The 17,710-nt window shown below is 44.8% G+C and overlaps 1 protein-coding gene across 1 annotated transcript in view; it reads left to right on the forward strand.

Annotated features, from left to right (window-relative positions):
- CPPED1 (calcineurin like phosphoesterase domain containing 1) overlaps positions 1-9,477 on the forward strand; it is a 117,095-nt gene extending 107,618 nt beyond the window's left edge. The window contains exon 4 of the mRNA XM_056534158.1: positions 8,578-9,477. Coding sequence (XP_056390133.1) covers positions 8,578-8,807 — 230 coding nt within the window. The 3' untranslated portion in view covers positions 8,808-9,477. The remainder of the gene's footprint in view (positions 1-8,577) is intronic.
- Positions 9,478-17,710: the final 8,233 nt, after the last annotated feature.

Consider the following 17,710-nt stretch of genomic DNA (forward strand, 5'->3'; position numbering starts at 1 on the left):
CTTGGTCACATGTTACTTATATGCCCACTTAAAATATATGCAAGTATATGGTATTTCCAGTACCTTACTCCACAAGCTCTGCTCTGCATCTCCTGGTGAATGTGTCAGTCCTGCTTGCAAGCCACACCCGCCATGCATGCCATGCCCCATCTCACAATGACATGCCCACTGTTTAAGCCACACACCTTTTATTATCTACCCTTTTTGTGCATCGGTCTGGCTTGCAAATAACGCCCAGTCCCACAAAGCCACATCTATTTTCAGCTTACAATATCTTCATCACAAATCAGTCCCACCTGAGGACAGGATATGAGGATGGGATAGGAGGACAGGATATGAGGTCGGGCTATGAGGACGGGATATGAGGACAGGATGTGAGGTTGGGATATGAGGACAAGTAGGAGGTCGAGATATGAGGACGGGATATGAGGTTGGGATATGAAGTCAAAAGCTTCCTCCTTTGTTGATTTTCCTCCCCAACAAGGATTAGGAAGGAAAAAACGGGCAACGCCGGGTACTCAGCTAGTATGTAATAAAATTATGTATTTATCACACCTGAAAATACACTGTGTGAAGCTAGCCTTAGGATGTGTTCCCACAGTTCTAAAAAATTTTGGGGGATATTTATCAAAGGATTTAGACTGGTTTTTCCTGTCTAAATTTGTCGCACAGAAAGTCGCAGTCTAAATATGTGCGACTTTTTTGCGACTTTTGCTCTAGAGGATTTTTAGAACATGATGAATGCTAGTCTACTTTAGACTGAAATGCATTGGAAATGCATTGGTGCTCAATTTATCAAAAGCGACTTTTCAGCGACAAGTCGCATCGGCTGAAATTACGCCGAAATGTCAGACCATTCTGGAGCAGGTTTAAATATAGACTAAAGCATAGATCCCGAAGTCTGTGCACAGAATTTATCAAGAGCCTTGCGCCTTTTGATAAATTAGGCGCACAATAGACCAGTCTTACACTCTGTAGTTTGGTCTATATTGATGCGGGACATAGACAGCTTTGATAAATATCCCCCATTGAGTTTAAACCAACTGGAAAAACTGCATCCAAGATAGTTTTCTAATCAGCATGGGTGTTAAAGATTGTTTTTAAAAGTACAGGCATTTACAGTAGCTTTTTTTTTTCTTTTTCTTCAATCTCCCATTGACATTAATGTGAACTTCCAAGTAGAGCTGCTCGGAAAAAGTAGCACTTTTTTTTCATTGGTGGGGGGAGGCTTTTTGTGGTCTTTTTTTTTACTTGTGTGAACATACTGTTCTCTATGGTGGTCATAGACATAAATGAAATTCTATGATTCAACAGCAATTGAATGGTGGCAATACAAATATTCCTATGTGGATTATGTCAAAGCTAGAAAACAGTATTTCATTACTTAATAAAGATGGATTTGCCTAAAAAGGTATTTTCCGTTACTACCAAATGTGTTTTCAGAAATCTGATGTATTACCAGTGAGGTCTATGCAGCAGTGTTATTGTTACCACTTTTTCTATGATGTAAACAATTTTTCATAGTAAAAAAATATATACATATACAGTAGGATCGACCGATTATCAGTATGGCCGATATTATCGGCCGATAATCACGATTTTGGGCATTATCGGTATCGGCAATTATCTTGCCGATAATGCGCCGCCCCCCGCACCGCCCCCACCGCACCGCGACCGCCACCCCCCTCGACCCGCCGCACCGCACCGCCGACCCACTTCACCCCCCACCGTGATGCTAGGCGGTATACCGGTATGGATTTTTTCCCATACCGCTATACCGGTCGGGCCCCTCCCCCACCCTCCCAGTCAATAAAAAAATTAAACTTACCCGTAATGGGGGTGGTCCGGGCCATCCATCCATTGTTCCTGTAGCGTCCGGGGGCGTTCCGGGTGGAGGGTGGTCCGGTCCGGGCTGTCCTTCTTCTCCCACGGTCTTCTTCTCCACTCCGGGCAGGCTCCGGCCTAGTACGCTGCATAGACGCCGCTACGCCGTGACGTCAGGTGCGTCGCTGCACACGGGCGTCACTGCGCAGCGACGTCTATGCAGCGTACTAGGCCGGAGCCTGCCCGGAGTGGAGAAGATGACCGCCGGAGAAGAAGGACAGCCCGGACCGGACCACCCTCCACCCGGAACGCCCCCGGACGCTACAGGAACGATGGATGGATGGCCCGGACCACCCTGACAGGTAAGGGGAGAGAAGCGGGTGGTGGCGGCGGCCTATGGCCCCGCAAATGCCACTGCAGATCATTGATTTAAAGCGCCCGCTTTAAATCAATGATCTGCAGCGGTGTCGCAGGGGGTTAAATAGCCGATAACTTATACCGGAATATCGGTATAAGTTATCGGCTATCGGCCCTAACCTGCACCGATTATCGGTATCGGCCCTAAAAAAACGATATCGGTCGATCCCTAATATACAGTACAATCTTATCAGAAAAAAATCGATGTTGTATAAAATTTTACATCTATATTAAATTGTTGGTCTACAGATCGGACATATCCAGGAGCCAGGCAGCCAGTTGCTATTGGCAAATACCTTCAGTAGCTGTTGTCCAAGGAAATGTTATTGTTGGAAATGTTTTTGTTCAGCAAGTAAATTGTTACGCCGAGCGCTCCGGGTTCCCGCTCCTCCCCGGAGCGCTCGCTACACTCTCGCTCCCGCAGCGCCCCGGTCAGATCCACTGACCGGGTGCGCTGCGATACCGCCTCCAGCCGGGATGCGATTCGCGATGCGGGTGGCGCCCGCTCGCGATGCGCACCCCGGCTCCCGTACCTGACTCGCTCTCCGTCGGTCCTGTCCCGGCGCGCGCGGCCCCGCTCCCTAGGGCGCGCGCGCGCCGGGTCTCTGCGATTTAAAGGGCCACTGCGCCGCTGATTGGCGCAGTGGTTCTAATCAGTGTGTTCACCTGTGCACTCCCTATGTATACCTCACTTCCCCTGCACTCCCTCGCCGGATCTTGTTGCCATTGTGCCAGTGAAAGCGTTCCCTTGTTTGTTCCTAGCCTGTGTTCCAGACCTCCTGCCGTTGCCCCTGACTACGATCCTTGCTGCCTGCCCCGACCTTCTGCTACGTCCGACCTTGCTTCTGTCTACTCCCTTGTACCGCGCCTATCTTCAGCAGTCAGAGAGGTTGAGCCGTTGCTAGTGGATACGACCTGGTCACTACCGCCGCAGCAAGACCATCCCGCTTTGCGGCGGGCTCTGGTGAAAACCAGTAGTGACTTAGAACCGGTCCACTAGCACGGTCCACGCCAATCCCTCTCTGGCACAGAGGATCCACCTCCTGCCAGCCGGCATCGTGACAGTAGATCCGGCCATGGATCCCGCTGAAGTTCCTCTGCCAGTTGTCGCCGACCTCACCACGGTGGTCGCCCAGCAGTCACAACAGATAGCGCAACAAGGCCACCAGCTGTCTCAACTGACCGTGATGCTACAGCAGCTACTACCACAGCTTCAGCAATCATCTCCTTCGCCAGCTCCTGCACCTCCTCCGCAGCGAGTGGCCGCCTCAGGCCTACGACTATCCTTGCCGGATAAATTTGATGGGGACTCTAAGTTTTGCCGTGGCTTTCTTTCACAATGTTCCCTGCACTTGGAGATGATGTCGGACCAGTTTTCTACTGAAAGGTCTAAGGTGGCTTTCGTAGTCAGCCTTCTGTCTGGAAAAGCTCTGTCATGGGCCACACCGCTCTGGGACCGCAATGACCCCGTCACTGCCTCTGTACACTCCTTCTTCTCGGAAATTCGAAGTGTCTTTGAGGAACCTGCCCGAGCCTCTTCTGCTGAGACTGCCCTGCTGAACCTGGTCCAGGGTAATTCTTCCGTTGGCGAGTACGCCGTGCAATTCCGTACTCTTGCTTCAGAACTTTCCTGGAATAATGAGGCCCTCTGCGCGACCTTTAAAAAAGGCCTATCCAGCAACATTAAAGATGTTCTGGCCGCACGAGAAATTCCTGCTAACCTACACGAACTCATTCATCTAGCCACTCGCATTGACATGCGTTTTTCCGAAAGGCGTCAGGAGCTCCGCCAGGATATGGACTTTGTTCGCACGAGGCGTTTTTTCTCCCCGGCTCCTCTCTCCTCTGGTCCTCTGCAATCCGTTCCTGTGCCTTCCGCCGTGGAGGCTATGCAAGTTGACCGGTCTCGCCTGACACCTCAAGAGAGGACACGACGCCGCATGGAGAATCTCTGCCTGTACTGTGCCGGTACCGAACACTTCCTGAAGGATTGTCCTATCCGTCCTCCCCGCCTGGAAAGACGTACGCTGACTCCGCACAAAGGTGAAACAGTCCTTGATGTCAACTCTGCTTCTCCACGTCTTACTGTGCCTGTGCGGATATCTGCCTCTACCTTCTCCTTCTCCACTAAGGCCTTCTTGGACTCCGGATCTGCAGGAAACTTTATTTTGGCCTCTCTCATCAACAGGTTCAACATCCCAGTGACCAGTCTCGCCAGACCTCTCTACATCAATTGCGTTAACAATGAAAGATTGGACTGTGCCGTGCGTTACCGCACGGAACCCCTCCTAATGTGCATCGGACCTCACCACGAAAAAATTGAGTTTTTGGTCCTCTCCAATTGCACTTCCGAAATTCTCCTTGGACTACCCTGGCTTCAACACCATTCCCCAACCCTGGATTGGTCCACAGGGGAGATCAAGAGTTGGGGTCCCTCTTGTTTCAAGGACTGCCTTAAACCGGTTACCAGTACTCCTTGCCGTGACCCTGTGGTTCCCCCTGTAACCGGTCTCCCTAAGGCCTATATGGACTTTGCGGATGTTTTTTGCAAAAAACAAGCTGAGACTCTACCTCCTCACAGGCCTTATGACTGTCCTATTGACCTCCTCCCGGGCACTACTCCACCCCGGGGCAGAATTTATCCTCTCTCTGCCCCAGAGACTCTTGCTATGTCTGAGTACATCCAGGAAAATTTAAAAAAGGGCTTTATCCGCAAATCCTCCTCTCCTGCCGGAGCCGGATTTTTCTTTGTGTCCAAAAAAGATGGCTCCCTACGTCCTTGCATTGACTACCGCGGTCTTAATAAAATCACGGTAAAGAACCGCTACCCTCTACCTCTCATCTCTGAACTCTTTGATCGCCTCCAAGGTGCCCACATCTTTACCAAACTGGACTTAAGAGGTGCTTATAATCTCATCCGCATCAGAGAGGGGGATGAATGGAAAACGGCATTTAACACTAGAGATGGACACTTTGAGTATCTGGTCATGCCCTTTGGCCTGTGCAACGCCCCTGCCGTCTTCCAAGACTTTGTTAATGAAATTTTTCGTGATCTCTTATATTCCTGTGTTGTTGTGTATCTGGACGATATCCTGATTTTTTCTGCCAACCTAGAAGAACACCGCCAGCATGTCCGCATGGTTCTTCAGAGACTTCGTGACAATCAACTTTATGCCAAAATGGAGAAATGTCTGTTTGAATGTCAATCTCTTCCTTTCCTAGGATACTTGGTCTCTGGCCAGGGACTACAAATGGATCCAGACAAACTCTCTGCCGTCTTAGATTGGCCACGCCCCTCCGGACTCCGTGCTATCCAACGTTTTTTGGGGTTCGCCAATTATTACAGACAATTTATTCCACATTTTTCCACCATTGTGGCTCCTATCGTGGCTTTAACCAAAAAGAATGCCAATCCTAAGTCATGGCCTCCTCAAGCGGAAGACGCCTTTAAACAGCTCAAGTCTGCCTTTTCTTCAGCTCCTGTGCTCTCCAGACCTGACCCATCTAAACCCTTCCTATTGGAGGTTGATGCCTCCTCAGTAGGAGCTGGAGCGGTCCTTCTACAAAAAAATTCTTCCGGGCATGCTGTTACTTGTGGTTTTTTTTCTAAGACCTTCTCTCCGGCGGAGAGGAACTACTCCATCGGGGATCGAGAGCTACTAGCCATTAAATTAGCACTTGAGGAATGGAGGCATCTGCTGGAGGGATCAAGATTTCCAGTTATTATTTACACCGATCACAAGAACCTCTCCTATCTCCAGTCTGCCCAACGGCTGAATCCTCGCCAGGCCAGGTGGTCTCTGTTCTTTGCCCGATTAAATTTTGAAATTCACTTTCGGCCTGCCGATAAGAACATTAGGGCCGATGCTCTCTCTCGTTCCTCGGATGCCTCGGAAGTAGAGCTCTCTCCGCAACACATCATTCCTCCTGACTGCCTGATCTCCACTTCTCCAGCCTCCATCAGGCAAACTCCTCCAGGGAAGACCTTCGTCTCCCCACGCCAACGCCTCGGAATCCTCAAATGGGGTCACTCCTCCCATCTCGCAGGTCATGCGGGCATCAAGAAATCCGTGCAACTCATCTCTCGTTTCTATTGGTGGCCGACTCTGGAGACGGATGTTGTGGATTTTGTGCGAGCCTGCACTGTCTGTGCCCGGGATAAGACTCCTCGCCAGAAGCCCGCTGGTCTTCTTCATCCTCTGCCTGTTCCCGAACAGCCTTGGTCTCTGATTGGTATGGACTTTATTACAGACTTACCCTCATCCCGTGGCAACACTGTTGTTTGGGTGGTCGTTGATCGATTCTCCAAGATGGCACATTTCATCCCTCTTCCTGGTCTTCCTTCTGCGCCTCAGTTGGCAAAACAATTTTTTGTACACATTTTTCGTCTTCACGGCTTGCCCACGCAGATCGTCTCGGATAGAGGCGTCCAATTCGTGTCTAAATTCTGGAGGGCTCTCTGTAAACAACTCAAGATTAAATTAAACTTTTCTTCTGCTTATCATCCTCAATCCAATGGGCAAGTAGAAAGAATTAACCAGGTCCTGGGTGATTATTTACGGCATTTTGTTTCCTCCCGCCAGGATGACTGGGCAGATCTTCTACCATGGGCCGAATTCTCGTATAACTTCAGAGTTTCTGAATCTTCTTCCAAATCCCCATTTTTCGTGGTGTACGGCCGTCACCCTCTTCCCCCCCTCCCTACTCCCTTGCCCTCTGGTGTACCCGCTGTGGATGAAATATCTCGTGATCTTTCCACCATATGGAAAGAGACCCAAAATTCTCTCTTACAGGCTTCATCACGCATGAAGAAGTTTGCTGATAAGAAAAGAAGAGCTCCCCCCATTTTTTCTCCCGGAGACAAGGTATGGCTCTCCGCTAAATATGTCCGCTTCCGTGTTCCCAGCTACAAATTGGGACCACGCTATCTTGGTCCTTTCAAAATTTTGTGCCAGATTAATCCTGTCTCTTATAAACTTCTTCTCCCTCCTTCTCTTCGTATTCCTAATGCCTTTCACGTTTCTCTTCTTAAACCACTCATCATCAACCGTTTCTCTCCTAAACTTATCTCTCCCACTCCTGTCTCCGGTTCTTCAGACATCTTTCCTGTAAAGGAGATACTGGCCTCCAAAAAGGTCAGAGGAAAAACCTTCTTTTTGGTTGACTGGGAGGGCTGTGGTCCTGAAGAGAGATCCTGGGAACCTGAGGACAATATCCTAGATAAAAATCTGGTCCTCAGGTTCTCAGGCTCCAAGAAGAGGGGGAGACCCAAGGGGGGGGGTACTGTTACGCCGAGCGCTCCGGGTTCCCGCTCCTCCCCGGAGCGCTCGCTACACTCTCGCTCCCGCAGCGCCCCGGTCAGATCCACTGACCGGGTGCGCTGCGATACTGCCTCCAGCCGGGATGCGATTTGCGATGCGGGTGGCGCCCGCTCGCGATGCGCACCCCGGCTCCCGTACCTGACTCGCTCTCCGTCGGTCCTGTCCCTCCGCGCGCGGCCCCGCTCCCTAGGGCGCGCGCGCCGGGTCTCTGCGATTTAAAGGGCCACTGCGCCGCTGATTGGCGCAGTGGTTCTAATCAGTGTGTTCACCTGTGCACTCCCTATGTATACCTCACTTCCCCTGCACTCCCTCGCCGGATCTTGTTGCCATTGTGCCAGTGAAAGCGTTCCCTTGTTTGTTCCTAGCCTGTGTTCCAGACCTCCTGCCGTTGCCCCTGACTACGATCCTTGCTGCCTGCCCCGACCTTCTGCTACGTCCGACCTTGCTTCTGTCTACTCCCTTGTACCGCGCCTATCTTCAGCAGTCAGAGAGGTTGAGCCGTTGCTAGTGGATACGACCTGGTCACTACCGCCGCAGCAAGACCATCCCGCTTTGCGGCGGGCTCTGGTGAAAACCAGTAGTGACTTAGAACCGGTCCACTAGCACGGTCCACGCCAATCCCTCTCTGGCACAGAGGATCCACCTCCTGCCAGCCGGCATCGTGACATAAATCAACTCGACTCTTCTTGCCAAACTGTACAGTGTTGTGTGGTTATGGTCTACGCTAGGAAATCACACATACTGTAAGCCGGGTCACAACTGTTCTGTAGTAATATTAGCGCCTCATGTTTCTCCACAGCAGTATATTTGTGATTTATGGAAAACAGATGAACCTCATATGGAGTGAAATATGAAACATAATGAATGTAAAGAAGTTGATTAATGCTTTAAGTTCACATGTTATTTTCCTTTGCATATCAGCTTCATCAATAAAATAACATCCTTCTCTTGCCAGGAATTGAATACCAGCTCTGAATATAACAGAAAATGTACTAGTTCTGTTTATCTCTTGCAGGAGTTAAAGCCATATTCTCAGGACACTACCATAGGAATGCTGGAGGAACATACAAAGATCTAGACATGGTAGTCACCTCTGCCATCGGGTGCCAGCTTGGGGAAGACCAACATGGCCTTCGTGTGGTGGTGGTCACTGAAGATAAGATTGTGCATAGATATTATAGCCTGGACAAACTCAAAATCCAAGGCATCGATAAGGACCTCATGGACTTAATAAGAAAGGAATAGAGTCTATCTAGAACTCAGCAATTCTTAAACATTTAATGGGTACCTATGTTTTCCTTAGACAATTTAGTGATTTAATTATAACTAGAATAATTGTATAGAAAATGATTTTGAAACTTATTCAACAATTATTCCTAAAATCAAAAGTCAGTCCTAGAGAATTCATTTTCTTCAAAGTTCTTAAAAGTTTACCCTAGACATCCACCAACTCTGCCTACATTGAATTTTCCTAAATGTAGAATAGTCCTCTTTACCCATAGTGCCAGGCAATGAGGTTGATTCCTGTCAATCTGGAATACCATACACAAAGGTTATTATCCATCCTCTTAACATCTAGTTATTTATTTCAGTAACATTTGAAACATAATTATCTTTTTCAATCCTGGTTGTCACTGAACTTTCCTATACTTCTAAAATACAATTGTTTCCAGTTTCTCTGACAACTGAAGTGTAGCAGATTCCTCTAACTTATGCATTAGGTTTATTGTGCATTATACTCTCAGGTCAAGGTTTCTGTTCCCTAATGCAATAGATTACCAATAATAATTAGGTTTAAAAATGCTAATTGTGATTTCCTATTTTGGTGAACTCTAAAATTATAGATTTCAGTTTTTCTGGATATAATTTACTTCAGAGACTCATTAAACAGTGATGTGTCTGTTCACCCTGTATGAATTAATGGCATGGTTTATATAGCTTTAGCCTCAGATACATCTGGCATTGCATTACCTATGTTAGCATCTGTGTCTTTGTGTTTCAGATTTTTTACAAATATTCTGGCTTTAGACATTTTAGCCCCTATCCAAAGGATAAGAAGATAAGATGTCTGATCGCGGGTTGCCTGCTGCTGGGACCCCCCACGATCTCCCTGCACCACCCTCATTATGTGCAGAGCTGCGTCTCCAGGCTCAGAAACTGGAAGTTTTCGGGACTGGAGACATCACGTAACTCCACTCCCCCCTCATGACGTCACGTCATAGACATGAATGGAGGGGGCGTGACGTCACGAGGGGTGCGTGGCCTAAGCCACATCTCCAGTCCCAAAAACTTCCGGTTTTCGAGCCTGGAGACGCAGCTCTGTACATAATGCGGGTGCTGCAAGGAGATCGTGGGTGGTCCCAGCGGCGGGCCCCCCCACGATCCTTTGAATAGGGGATACAATGTCTAAAGCCAGAATACCCCTTTAAAGGCTGTGGAGACCTTTGAATTTTTTATTTTTTTTATTCTTACTTTGTTCTTAATTATGCTGCAAAAAGCTTTTTTTTCCAGTGGCATTCATTAAAAAAAAAGTGCTCTGTTTCTCTTCTATAGCCTCTACAGTTTGCTGTGTGAGCTCTACCTTCTCTCTACAATTGTACACATTTAATTTGATTCTGGAAACTGTCTTGTACCTGCATTCCTCTCTATCTAAAGCCTATGTGAGCTGATCTCCAAGAATTTTCTCCCTTTTGTCTGCAATCTGAGCTGATGTATAGTCCCCTCTTTATCACTATTGCTTTCTTTATACTGAGAATGCAGATAGTCTATCTGAGGGATATATCTTATCTCATCCTCTCTCAGTAGCAGCTAAATAGTAGGATATTTTTAATAAAGACTTTTTAGAAAGTTGCTTAATTTTGCATTCAGAAAACAAGTGAAAAATGGAAAAACATTTAAAGCAAATGTGTCCATAGCCTCTAAACGGGTTGTCATGAGAATAACCATTAGTCACATGTTACTGTATGCTCTATTAGAGGGAGGTATTTCAAACAGACACCCCACCCCCTCTATGAAGTAGAGTGTAGAACTGCAAGGTAAGGGCAGCACTTTATGTAGTGGTCCTTCCCTGCCTGTGTATTACATGGTTATTCATTCATCTGACATATAATACTACATTTCCCTAGCAGTGGAAATCATCACCAAGGCTTCCAGGAGATAACTTAAATAAGGGGTTGTCCTTACCTACAGCATAAACAAAAAGTGTTTGATCACTAGGACCTCCGCCGTTCACAAGACTGGGTGTCCCATGTCCCAAATTTGATTGAAGCAGCGGTCAGGCCTGCATACTGCTTCTCCATCCGAGTCTATGGGCTGAAAAAGAGATGAATCCCGTATTCGGCTGTCTTTGTTAGCCTTATAGAGTTGAAGTTTAATCAGCGTTCTTATGTGACCACTGCCTCATTCAAAGAGGGGGACAGGACACCTGTTCTCTTCATTGGTGGGGGTTCGCGCAATAGGACCCCGAGTAATCAGAACCTAATCATCCATCCCGGAGATAAAGGAAGATGTGTTTTTCACAGAAACACCCTTACCATACAGATTTTAGGATCAGATATTTTGATTACTGAAACCAATTTATGTTCTATTCAGAATTACTGTTATAACAGATGATCTTTTCTAAAAAAGTATAATTTTAACAAGTATCATTGGCTTCAGTTTTTATTCTTTCTGTATGATAAGATTGATTTAATATATGCTATACAGGCAGTGATACAATAGAAGTAGATGCTGCGATTTAGTAGAGCAGAGAACGGGAAGTCTGTGACTCATCCTTACTAAAAAATTAAATTAAAATGGTCTTGTATAGATGTTGTGTTACCAGTCATATAAGCTGTGCTCAGCTCAGGAGCATCAGATTGTTCTGGACCCTCCCATGTATTAGTGGATGACACAGCTCATAGACCCCCCTACATTGTTATCTCATTATGTGTCTCAATCATATTTGGCAAGGTTATTTTCAGTTAATGGCATTCAGTACTCTTGTAAAAATCTGTTATCCTGTTATGCAAAAAATGCAATGATTTACAATATAAATGCAAAATAAAGGTTTCGGGTTTTTTTTATCACGTGTCACAGATTTTTTCCCCCCATTTTGATCCTAAACGGTGAAGTCAAATTTTTTTATATGTAACTTCTAATTATGTAAATCTACAGTAGAATTCGCCGAACCAAAATTGAATAAATCGGCTGTCAATTTAATTATTCCTGTAGTAAAGCTTAGCCAGCTGTAGCAGTCAGCCGATTCATTAATAGTCTATGGCCTCTTGATAAATCAGGCATTGTTGCTGCTGCCCCGCATACCACATTTTGGAATCTAGACCAGCTCTGAGCTGGTGTAGATTTCAGCTACAATTTTCACCAGCTTGCTGGCGTAGACGTGAAGTTAGACCACACCCCTTTTACATCAAGCCATTTCCACTTTTAAAACCAGGTGCAACTGGCATTGAAGGGCTTGAGCAGAAATGTATGACTTTTCTAGGCCTAAAAGCATACGTAACAGGTTATTAAATTGCCTCCATTCTTTTTCCAATTGTTCCAATTCCCCAGAGAAATCTTAAATGAGACAGTCCAGAGTCTCACTCCAAACTTCTGTGGGGAACTGAAATTACTTTTACAAGACTAAACGAATCACCGGTCAATTCATTAGATTTGGGTTCAGCCAACCTTTATTTACATTTGCTCAACTCTACTACTACTAATATTTGTGCATTTTACAATGAGCCGTTTTAAAAAGATGGTTTGCCTTCCCCTTGAAGCAAAAACTTTTTATTTCATGTAGATAATGATATGTGTATATTTTATATAATGTAAATAATTACATTATATGTATATTTGTAATATACATTGTTTAAAAAATGTGTATCATTTGGGGTGAAAAATGTTTGTATTGTCCCTGCAGCTATTGCCTTTGTGTCTTGTCTGGGACAAAATACAGTAAGTGTGGGTGGCCAAGCAGGGCTAACTGCACAGAGACACACAGGCAATAGCTGCAGGGACAAGACAGAATTTTTTCCACCCCAAAAGATTCAAGTTTTTTAATCAATATATATTACAAACATACATATAATGTAATCATTTACATTATCTAAAAAGTTTTTGCAAAGTGTAGCTGTCATTTTTAAAAAAGCCATGTTAAAAGTTTTGATTGGTCATGTGATTAGTCCGGGTCTGAGACCTCTTTCAATCACTAGAACAAGGGGGGAGAAGTATATGGTACTGTGCACTTCTCCCTGCACATGCTAATCGGTAAAGGTCCGGGCCACAACCAATCAAAAGTTTGGGCATGTCTCTGTGTCATGTTAAATGCTTTGGGGGATTTTTGTCTGGTTTTATTATTATTTTATTATGACAGGTACACCTTAATTATTTGTTATTATTGGAATTCCAGTTTCAGTAAATGCAGAGTTTATTTCATCATTTCAATTCAATCAAATGTTTAGCATTTTCTTCTTTATTTTCAAGATCTCTGCTTATAGTCATTGAATGCCAACCTTCATTCTTTGTCTAGCTGCTGAAAATGTATTATGGCCATGTAATGATTAACTGGTGCATATTTACACATTAGTACAAACAACAAGAAAAAAATGCCTCTTTCCAAGAGCTTAAGATCACCTAAGGGGCCCACAATGACATCTATTTGCTTATTGGCATAATTTCAAAAACTAGCATGTTAATATACCTTCTGATCAAAACATGCAAGTCTTTCTGATAAGAGTGGTTCCCTGAACTAAAACTGGCATAGTGCTGGGTGGTGACACCAAGCCCACAGGGGGAATGGCCCAGTGGCCAGACAGCCCTACTGCTTCCTATCAAGCCCTCGGCTCAGGGCCACACCAGCCCACAGACAAAGCACCACAGCAACACTGGCCACTGCATAGCACACCAGTTTGAACACCTACCATATGCTCCCTGCAAATTTCTTTATTTTTTAGCTACATTTGTTCCCCCTTTTATTTTGTTTTCCCAGGGCTAGCACTCTACTTCACCCATTCAGTACAGACATTTTTAATCAGCAGGAGACTGCATAAGGGTTTCCTTCTAGCAGGGAGCATATGGTAGGTGTTCACATTAGTGTGGTACTGTGTGGCAGCCAGTGTTACTGTGGTTCTTTGTTTGCTGGGGTGGGGTGGCTCGGAGCTTGGGGCTTGGTCAGTACAAGTTGTGGATGTGCGACAATGTTCTGTTTCTCTATTTTTGAGCTACAGAAGCCTTGTGTATGTTGTCAAGAAGACTCTTTCCCGGGGAGGAAGCCACACTGATCAGAATGAATAGATCAGAATGAATAATCTCTGTCAGGGACCCCCTTAACCGCAGGGCAAGAGCCTTTGAAAATATTTTAATTTAGTAAGGAAATAGACCCACTTCCAAAGGATCATTGCATTTTTTCTAAGATTAGAGTAATAATGGACTCATGGATGTTGGCAAATGCCCACCCCTACAGGATTCATAAAGAGCCTTGGTTAACTTGAGTAACAAAACCGCACCAAATTTTCTGTGAGTTTTGAATGGGAGTCCATCACTACCTGGGGCAGAACTCCCTGAAAAAGATTTAAGAGCTTTCTCCATCTTTTCTAGTGACAACCCTCTCTCCAACTCTGCTTTACATTATTTATTTAGCAGGAGAAAGTGGAGACCACCAAAAAAAGAATCTTTTTCCAATTGATTATTCTGGAGGTCAGATTGATTAAGTTTAAAAAATAGTCAACATATATTTCCTCAGTCTTTTTCTCCCCCTGTACGATCCCTGCATTTATATCCCTCACAGCTTTAAAGGGGTAATCCAGGAATAGAAAAACAGATCTAATTTCTTTCAAAAAACACTCCCCATCTGTCTACAGGTTTGGTGTGGTTCTGCAGCTATGTCCCATTGGAGTAAATGGAGCTAAAATGTAGTACTACACATAACCTGGGGACAGACACTGTTTTTCTATTCTTGGATAACCCTTTTAATGGGCTATATGTCCTACTCTCGACAATGATCTTTGCCAAAATCCTATTAGGCCTCCCAAAATAAAGTGGATTTTGAGATTAATCAAGTAAAAATAAAAGCTTCTCTTGTTTTTGTTAGATTTTTTTGAAGATTTTCTTGATTTGGATAGTAAGCCAGCTCCTGTGTCAGAATATCCAGTTTACTGACCAAGATAAGTGCATATAGGCCTCTTACAATAGCTTTAAGTGCATCCCACGCACATGTCTGCCATTCCTTTATTCCTTTGTTGATATTGCAAAATTCCTTTATTTCTTTTTCAAAAGCCTCTGTGTTGTTTCGCAAAGTAAACCAATGAGAATAGATTTTTTTGGTGTTTAACCAATATCCAGAATCACCTGGAGGATACCATATACAAAAATATGTCTCCTTTTAGAATCCACAGGTTTTTTTTCCAATAATTTTTTTTTTATTTTGGATGAATAAACACTGAAACACCAGACGGGAAGCATGAATGGACTTCACTCTGCACAAGCTTTTTAACAATATCAACTCTATCCTGAGTGAAATGCATTTCTAGTAGACATCTTATACCTTCCTGTAGGCGCCACAGTCCTGTGGGGATGAAGTACCACAGGCCACAGTAAGTCTTTGCAAAATCTGTTTATCTCAAGTGCCAGGATGCTGTATGCAAGTATCATCTTATGCCTTCCTGCAGGCGAAGCAACTAGATTTAGCTCCTCCATCAATACCTAGGGTGGCATACTCCAATGTAGATAGAAACGACTCGCGGCACTTGAATTCTGATGTATTCCAAACTTTATTCCCAGTCACAAGGCATGAAACAGCATCGGGAGGAGGTGACGTGACAGGACAACGTCCGTTTCACAGCTACTGCTGATTCGACTGGTCCTAGGGACATTTATGAAATCAGAGTACTGGTATTACTGACACCGTGATTTGAGGTTGGAGCTGAGCCTGGACACCCTCCTACAACACTAGGTGAAGTTGCTAATACCCCGGCAGTGCCAATTGGAATTTCTAGTTTTTGCATTTGTATCTGAACACCTAGAGTGGCCCCATGGTCCACTGCAGAACCCAAGGATCCACAGCAATGAAGGTGGTCAGGAAAGGGAGGGGAGAGACCTGGCATCTACATCCATTCACCATCGCCACCCATCAGTGCCTCACTGAAAGGTTTTCATTTAAAGACTTAAAGGGGTTATCCAGGAATGGAAAAAACAGCTAATTTCTTTAAAAACACTCCCTGTCTTTCTCCAGGTTGGGTGTGGTATTATAACTTGGCTCCATTCACTTCAATGGAACTGAGCTGCTGAACCGCACCCAACCTGGAGACAAATGAGGACCAGTTTTTGAGAGAAATTCGCTACATATTTCTATTCCGGGATAACCCCTTTTAAAACAAATGTTCCAAATTCATGGTGGAATTGATACAGAAAGTATATTAGAAAAGTACCGTACAGAACTTGTCAGTTTACAATACTGTATTTAAGGTTTTAAAGGGATCAAAAGGGTTGTGTATCGTCATCCTAGCAGCCAAAGTAAAGAGTCTGTATGTATATCCACAAGAAATATGGCAAGATGTTTACATCAGGTTGGTGAGGATGAAACTATACAACATCTGTAAGAAGCCTTGGCATTGTATGAATCATTCTAGTGATCGTGGGGATTTCAATGCTAAGGCATCTACCAATGTAATGTAACAACTTTATGGCATTCAAAACATATATTTTTCTGTGCATTCACTTTTAGTTTATCTATTGAACATTACTTGGTGTGCAATTGACAGTTATCTATGGTTCCCTGTTATTCAGATCTTCAGACTGACTGTAATGCGCTATAATAGGTTTTACCTAAGAAATCCAGAAAATGTACGCCCCCGTGATCACATATATTCTGCTCTGTAGAGCCTCCTGAAACATTTACATACATATGTGTGATGTTCACAGCTCATCTTACAACACTGCTGACTTTAGGTTTAGTGCTGCAGAATTAGATTACATTCCTGAGAAAACAGCGCGCAGCAGATAAGTACAAATAATCCAGACTGTCAGCAAAATGAGCACCAAGAAACAATGTCAGAAGTTGGCAATTGCTGAAGTGGTGTAAAACTAATATCACTGTATCAACAGAGATTGATGTGTCATCCTTAAAAACAAAAAAATCCAGCAGCTCTGTAGTCAGCACGCTCGCGCCATTCCAACATACAAACCATAGTTGTCAGGTATTACTGAGACGAGGTTCAGCTTACCTGTTTACATATTCATAAATACATATTGGAGTAGTCAACAGCTGAAACAGTAATTATATTTCTACTTCATACAACATATTCCAAGTTCACATAACATTTTATTGACTCAATATTTATTGTTTTCTGTGACTATTGGTTATACACTTGGTTTTCCCATTTCAAACATTTAAAGCATATCTATACGATGTGCCATACATTCCTGATAGGGGTGGGATCTGGTTTACCTTCTATACGGTTAACCAGGTAGTAGGGGTCCCAGAGATCAGACATCTTTGATATTTAAAGGGGTACTCTGTCGCAAACATCTGCAGCTTCCCCGTTCGTGATGTTGCGCCACGCCCCCTCCATTCATGTCAATGAGAGGAGGCGTGATGGCTATGACGTAACCGTCACACCTCCTCCCATAGAAGTGAATGGAGGGGGCGTGGCGGCCACATTGCCAGTCATCGAGCACAGAGCGGTGTTCGCTCTGTGCGGCGAATGACGGGGTGGCACGCCGGAGATTACAGGCGTCCCAGCGGTGGGACCCCCGCGCTTTAAAGGGGTACTCCGGTGAAAACCTTTTTTCTTTTAAATCAACTGGCTCCGGAAAGTTAAACAGATTTGTAAATTACTTCTATAAAAAAATCTTAATCCTTCCTGTACCTATTAGCTGCTGAATACTACAGAGGAAATTATTTTCTTTTTGGAATGCTCTCTGATGACATCATGAGCACAGTGCTCTCTGCTGACATTATTATAATAATAATAATGTCTTTATTGTTGTCCTTAGTGGGATTTGAACCCAAGGCCCCAGCACTGCAAGGCAGGAGTGCTAACCACTGAGCCACCATGCTGCCCTTAGCATACATCTGCTATGCACGGTTGCTAAAATGGACAGAGATGTCAGCAGAGAGCACTGTGCTCGTGATGTCATCAGTGTTCCAAAAAGAAAGGAATTTCCTCTGT

This window comes from Hyla sarda, chromosome 8 (genome assembly GCF_029499605.1).
Source record: "Hyla sarda isolate aHylSar1 chromosome 8, aHylSar1.hap1, whole genome shotgun sequence".
In the NCBI taxonomy this organism is placed as follows: domain Eukaryota; kingdom Metazoa; phylum Chordata; class Amphibia; order Anura; family Hylidae; genus Hyla; species Hyla sarda.